General features: G+C 43.2%; 1 protein-coding gene across 1 annotated transcript; it reads left to right on the top strand.

The window, feature by feature from the left end:
* Positions 1 to 832: 832 nt before the first annotated feature.
* Positions 833 to 6,732, top strand: LOC123818264 (carcinoembryonic antigen-related cell adhesion molecule 21-like). The gene is made up of 3 exons (XM_045838297.1): positions 833 to 994; positions 1,884 to 2,237; positions 6,390 to 6,732. Exons 1-3 carry the CDS (start codon positions 931 to 933, stop codon positions 6,668 to 6,670), a joined length of 699 nt encoding a protein of 232 aa, XP_045694253.1. The 5' UTR covers positions 833 to 930; the 3' UTR covers positions 6,671 to 6,732.
* The last annotated feature ends 231 nt before the right edge of the window (positions 6,733 to 6,963 follow it).

The following is a 6,963-nucleotide window of genomic DNA, read 5'->3' as shown; positions in this document are numbered from 1 at the left end:
CTGGGGCTCTCTGTGTGGTTCTGACAGACCCAAGACCAAGAAACAGCAGAGACCAGTGCTAGGGTGAGTGGGTCATCCTCTCAGGACATCTGTGTCCCCATCAGCCTTGCTATTGTCAGTGAGCTCCACAGGCCAGTAGGACCAACCTCCTCCGAGAGCCTGTTAGATGCAGAGTCTCTGGCCCATCACACCCCTGCCCAGTCAGAACCTGCAGTTTAATCTGGAGACTTCCCCTGTGCACAGGAGAGCAAGAGAGGTGGTTCTACTTTCACATCAAGGGATCTCACTCTGAATGAGCACCAACATTAGCTGGACAGCTGCTGAAGCTGCATTTTTAAGGTGTCACCTGGGCATCGCAATGTTTACAAAGTTTCACAGGTGAATCAATGCACAGGAGAAATGCCATCCCTCTGACTGGTGTTTCTGAAGTAGCCCAAGGACTCCTGCTCTGAAGGGGAAAGTCAAATGTGAAAGAGAGAAACTGTAGGAGAGGCTACTGTTCACCTGACAGGAAGCAGTGGGGAAACCCCAAAACCCAGACACTCCAGGCTTGTGTTTTTCCAAACACAACATGTGAGTGTGGGCTAGTGTTATATATGTGTATATGTGTGTGAGTTTGTGTGTGTACCTGTGTGTGTATGCATGGTGTTCAAAGGCCTCAGCAGTTCCCAGGGAACCAAAATATCAAAGGACAGTAAAGTGGTAAGAAGGGACACTGGTAGCAAAAATGAGGGCAGGGAGTGGGAGGGTCCTGGGCACTGACTCCACCCCCAGCTCACGTGACAAGAATCATAATCTTCCCCAGAATAAAGCCCAGGGCACAGGTAGAACACACAGCAGATTTCACCATCCTGGACAGAGGTGCCTGTGAGCCTTACAGGACTTCAGGCTTTTCTCAAAGACACAGCCACAGAGCAGACAACATACACCATGGGATCCCCTTCAGTCTCTACCCACAGAGGACTTGTCCACTGGCAAGGGCTCCTGCTGGTTGGTAAGTAGGAGACAATTCCTTGGGGTAGACTAAGGGTCTGACACAGAGACTGGCTGGGGTCTGCTGAAGAGGCCAGTGTTCTGAGAAAAGAGGAAAAGCTTCTGTTTGGACTTGTAAGTATAATACAAAATAGCAGAGTAGGTTGGGGAAGAGGGCTCAGCAAGAGGAAATTCTCATAATCTGGAAGTGGTGAGAGACAGGAAAACCTCAATTGCTGTTCATTTCCTGTTATTCATCATTGAGTATTGAATTAGGAGAACTGATAATAACAATAATGATTTATGTCAGTAAACACCAGAAAAAAAACATAACCAAGGGTGCTAGACATTGTCTTTACCACCAGCCTCAGAAACTGATCAAATATACTGCAGGATATGCAGGGCCCCAGGGAAACTTACCTATTTACCCACAGGTATTTGCAGCCTTTTGCAGTCACTAGAGATACAATAGGATCAGACAAGCCCCTGCTCACATGGAGCTATATTCTAGTGAAGAGAGAGACAAGGAAAGTCTAGATGGGATGTCAGGTACCCACAAGTGCTATATATAAGAAGAGCAAGGAGAGGTCAGAAAGTGAAGACAGAAACTTTAGAGAAGGTGGTCAGCACAGATGTCTTTCAAAGACACTCTTGAGTGTCAGCAGGGGTCTGGGAGCAGTGAGTGTGTGAATGAGACAAACACCTAGAGAATAATATTTGAAAAAGAAAATATAACAGGTTCAGAGGTGCTGAAGTAATGGTGTCCATGCTGCTGACCTTGGCCATCAGAAACACACCCTCACACGCAGACCAAGGCTGAGAGTTGAAGAGACTTACTCAGAATCCATGGCCTCATCTTTCCCTCCAATACACAGATCCAAATATTGATTAACTTTTTTCTTCTTTTCTAGTCTCACTATTAAACTTCTGGTGCCTGCCTGCCACCGCACAATTTGCTATTGTGTCGACCAATGTTGCTGAAGGGAAGGATGTGCTTCTACGTCTCCGCAATACACCTCCTGATGTTATAAGCTTCTTATGGTACAAGGGGGAAGGAGCAAAATCCAATCGTAAAATTGCATCTATCTCAGTACCCCTAAGAGCATTCGCAAAGGGGCCTTTATACACTGGACGAGAGATAATATACACACAGGGACCCGTGCTATTAAAGGAGGTCACCATGGAGGACACAGGCATCTACACCGTAGTGGCCCACCTTCGAAATTCAAAAAAAGAAATAGGATTTGGACGGCTTAATGTATACCGTGAGTGATTCCTCTCTGCCCTCTGGGTGTCGGGTGGGGTGAATTCTACTCACACACAGGACTGACAGCCCTGGACTCTGCCTCCATCCCCCTCTGCATCACATTCCAGGCTGGGTTTGGGCCTTTAGTGCAGGACACACACAGTGGAGACAAACTTCCTAAGGTCTCAGTTCCTTTCCCTAACTCCGGCCATGCAGACAATCATTGCAGACTGAAGACCAGTCTGATGAGAGTAACTCGGCAAAGGGAGACCAGTCTAAGTGCAGCCCTGAGTTCCTCCCTATGACCTTGACCCTGAAAACAGCCTGCAGGGCTCTGTCAAAGCCTGCTCTGAGGAGCCCCCTGCAATTCTTACAGAGATCACCCCAGAACCCTGTCCAGGGAACTTGACTTCAAGGAGCTTAGGGAGCCTGTATCAGTTTGGGTTTGGCCTCCTTAAAAAGGCTAGTTGGGTAGTAGTTTAATGGGCGCCTGATTCACAAGGATTCTGAGCTGGTCATCAGTCAGAGCTCAGGCCCAAAGGCCACATCTTGGCAGAAATGGAGTTCAGTCTATCACCTGAGGCTGTGTGTGGAGAGCACAGTTGAACAGTGTACTTGGATATGAGCCAACTGTCCTGGGAAACTTAGCAAAGTCAGGTTCAGATAAAGGTCCACATCCCCAGAAAACAACAAAGAAAAAAAAGGTGCTTCTGAAAGCTCCTCATTCACCAGGAATCAGCCCAGGGGATTCTCTCTTGGAGTCAATCAATAACAGATGCCTCTTATTTAAGCTGCTTTCTATCCTAAGATTTAGGTCCTATATGTGAATATTTTGTGGTTAATACACTGATCACATGGCAGCCAAATATTCATCCTCCTTCATGGAGAATAAACTGAGACACAAGGAGGTACAGTCACTAAAGCAGAGTCCCACAGACCATGAGCAGCTGGTCAGGGTCACTCGAGGTCGGTCTGCAGCCACAGCCTAGTCTTCTCCTCCCTCTTGGGGGCCTTAGGAGGTATCTGTAGATTCCTAAACCAACCATTGGTTCAGATTCTTTTCTCTCAGTGTACTCATCTCAGAGAAATATATTCTGGTCTGGGGAGTGAAAGAAAATGAAGAAATAATCTGTTTTAACTCTAGAACCAAATTACCTGCAGCAATGATCAGAGTCAGTGCAGAGAACACCTGGACCTCTAACTCAGGTGGCCTATCCACAGCTCCCTGCCCTGGACTTGAAATCATTTTTTAATTTCTTGCTGTGGTGGAGTCACTCCCACCAGATATAGATAAAAGGACTTTGCTTTCCCATCTCCCACTCTACCCCGAAACCAGCTCAGGGACCAACACGTAACACTCAGTTGCTTTTAATGAATTAAGAAGAAGTAAATGGTGATTTAATGAATGAGTGAATTAATGAATGAATGATCCAAAATCTCTTCAGAGCCTAAAACCTGGATGCAGAGTCCTTGAAACTCTGGCCACAGGGCACAAGTTCTCTGTCTCCTCCAGAGACTGAACCAAACATCTCCAAGCCTTTTCTGTTCTCTAATGAAAAGTCTTTCTTGCATTTGGTCTTAGGCCTTGGGGGTATTAGCAATACTTTTTTCACATATGGAAAAATTGTGTTTTTTCCAAATTTCTATCTCATAGCCACCTAACACAAATGGCCCACATGGGCCTGAATTGCAGCAAGTCCATGCTCCCCACTTGCTGTCCATCACCCACTTTGCATTTGCACACGTCCTCACCTGCCTTCAGCAGAGGGAGAAGGACTTGAATGACCAAGGGCAGAGCACACACTTTTGTTGCCACAGTCAGCTTCTGCCTGTCCACTTCACTTGTTTTCTGAATTGTTTCTTAGACTCTTCTTTATCATTTAGTGACTCATGGGCTCATTTCAGTCACACACACCTGGGAGGACATGACTCACCTTTTGGCCCAGAGGCCTGAATAGTCAACTGACCACCGGGTTGCTCCTGGTCTCTATGTGTTATTTTTGCACAAAACCCCAGTCTCTGGGATGTCCTGGGAAGTGGCACCTCATAGAAACACACCTCAGCTGGGTGATGGAGTACTGTGCAGCTGGAAGGAAAGGCTTCTGGTCAACCAGGCAATCAGCTGGTCAGTGAAGAACCAGGAGAAGTTCAGGGGTGTCTCTGACTCACAGCCAGTGTCTCTTCACGACCTAACTGTCACCAGAGAGTCTGTGCTTTCCCCCAGACACAGAGCTGGAAGCCATACATTCTCTGAGTGCTCAGACTCCCATGCATTTGTCCTGTGATACACAGACCTGCCTTGTTCTTCTAAGAACTCAAATCGGCTGAGAGGTGACAAGTCCCAACTCTGGTTGAAGAAGCTTTTAGAGGAATCAAAGGTACCACACAGGGCAATTTTCTTTTTCTTACCTTCAGAGCAAAGTTAGCCATGCCAAACATCACAAGCAACAACTTTGACTTTAAACGTTTTCATTTGGATTTTTTTAATAATAGTGGTGTTGAGCATCTTTGACTGTATTTATTGGCCATTTGTATATCTTCTTTCAGAAAAATGTCTATTCAAGTGTATTGTCAATCTTTAAATCAGATTATTTGTTTTTGTTGTTGAATTATAGGAAATTTTTATGTATTTTGGATATTAACATTTCATCGTATATATGATTTGCAAAATATTTTCTCCCATTTCATAGGTCACCTTTTACTCAGTTGACTGTGTTTTGATGAACAGAAGTTTTTCATTTTGACAAAAACCAAACTGTCTAATTTTTGTGCCTGTGTTCTTAGTGTAATATTCAAAAAAATCATTGCCAAATCCAATGTCATACTACTTCTCTGTATATTTTTTCAAGTGTTTTTTAGCTTTAGGACTAACCTTTAGAAGTTGACCCATTTTGATTTATATATTGTGTATACTCTAAGACAACAGTCCACACCACTTATTTGCGTATGAATATTACTGTTCAACACCATTCATTAAAAAGACTGTCTTTTCTCCATTAAACAGTCTTGGCCTTTTCATCAACACCATTTCATTGTGTCCTTCGATGGACAGAAGTTTTTATGCCAGTGTCACACTGTTTTGGTTACTTTAGCTCTGCAGTGAGTGCTGAACTTAGAATGTTTGGCACATCCAATTTCATTCTTTTTAAAGATCATTTCAAACATTTGGGGTGCATTGAAATTTCTTATGAGTTCTAGGATGGATTTTCTCTATTTCTGCAAAAGAAATTATTTGATTTTGATAGGGAATGTATCAAATATAGAGAGAGTTGGGGGTCTTCCAATCCATGAACATGGATGTTTTTCCAATAACTTGTTTCCAATTTACTTTCTTTCAGAAATATTTGGCATTTTTCAGTGTATATGGTTTCTGCCTTATGAATTAAGTTTATTTCTATGTATCCTAGTCTTTCTGATGCTATTGTTAATGAAACTGTTTTGTTCTAATTCCATTTTGAAATTGTTCATTCTTGTTGCAAAAAAAGGAAGTGATGCTGAGTGTTGATTTTGTTTCCCGCAACTGTGCCTTATTTATTATCTCTGACACAACCATTCTCTTTGTGAATGGTTGTCACAGAATCTTTAGGGTTTTCTACATATAAGATTATGTTGTCTTTTCAAAAAGGGAGCTTTTTTTCTTTTTCTCTGATTTGGATACAACTTATTTCATCTTCTTGCACAAAATGCTCTCGTCAAATCTTCCAGTACTATGTTGAATAAGTGAGGAAAACAGCATCATTGTCTTGTTCATGATCTTAATAAAGTTTTTGGAGTTTCTTCATGGCATATTGTGTTAGCTATGGGCTTTCGTGTATGATCTTTATTATAGTAAGTAGTTTTCTCCTATTCTTATATTTCTGTCTTTTGTTAAAACCATAGCCACTTTCTTCTAGAGATTTATTTCACTGATATATTCAATTAGCAGGCCAGGAAATACAGTCTTGGTCAGACTTATAAAACTTTTAGATGGAACTCCTCAAGGTCTAAGGTCAAATCTCTCCTTATTCATTGTCACCTAAACTTAGACAATTGTCCTTCTGCAAATGTCAGGACCATACTCTGGGACCTTTACATAGCTCACTGTGGGCTGTGAGTAGTGAAGATCTCTGAGGAAGCTGTGTGGCTCAATGTCTCAAGCCCACTCTCAGTCCCATTCTCTGTTTCTCCACAGAACCTGTGAGAAGGCCCACCCTCCAAGCCAACAGCACCACAGTCACAGAGAATAAGGACTCCGTGGTCTTGACCTGCAACACAAATGCAGTTTCCACTGAGTGGTTGTTCTATGGCATGAATCTGCAGCTTTCGGAGAGAAAGAAGCTGTCTGAGGACCACAGAAGCCTCACCATAGACCCTGTCAAGAGGGAAGATGCTGGTTATTACCAATGTGAAGCCTCCAACCCCATCAGTTCAGCTGAAAGTTGGCCCCTTGAGCTTCATGTGCAACATGAGTGACCCTTCTCCCCTCTTCTTTGTGATCAAACTCTAAATAAAGTTTTTTGCATTATTATAATAAATTTGTTCTGAACGTAAATACTTCTTAAAAGATTTTCATTGAGTCAACCAATACTTAAAAACGTGAGCTGACATTATTATTTCTGACTTAAGGTCACATTTCAGAGCAACCCCACCTCAGTATTGTCTTATATGTACCATGTTCACAGTGGAGGTGACACTGTGTCCCTCAGAGAATGAGCAGTGGTTGTGTGATAGCCAAAGGGAGCAGGTGACGAGCCCACAGATTCAGA

Source organism: Phyllostomus hastatus, unplaced genomic scaffold, assembly GCF_019186645.2.
Source record: "Phyllostomus hastatus isolate PE091 unplaced genomic scaffold, TTU_PhHast_1.1 phas_contig_277, whole genome shotgun sequence".
Lineage (NCBI taxonomy): Eukaryota > Metazoa > Chordata > Mammalia > Chiroptera > Phyllostomidae > Phyllostomus > Phyllostomus hastatus.
Note: the sequence above shows the minus strand (reverse complement) of the source record. Positions and strands in the feature narration are given on the sequence as shown.

Excerpts from the sequence above, each read along its gene's own strand:
- LOC123818264 (XM_045838297.1), top strand. The coding sequence starts at position 931 with ATGGGATCCCCTTCAGTCTCTACCCACAGAGGACTTGTCCACTGGCAA. Across the intron at positions 995-1,883 it reads GCAAGGGCTCCTGCTGGTTG|TCTCACTATTAAACTTCTGG; the intron begins GTAAGTAGGAGA and ends CTTCTTTTCTAG. Across the intron at positions 2,238-6,389 it reads TGGACGGCTTAATGTATACC|AACCTGTGAGAAGGCCCACC; the intron begins GTGAGTGATTCC and ends GTTTCTCCACAG.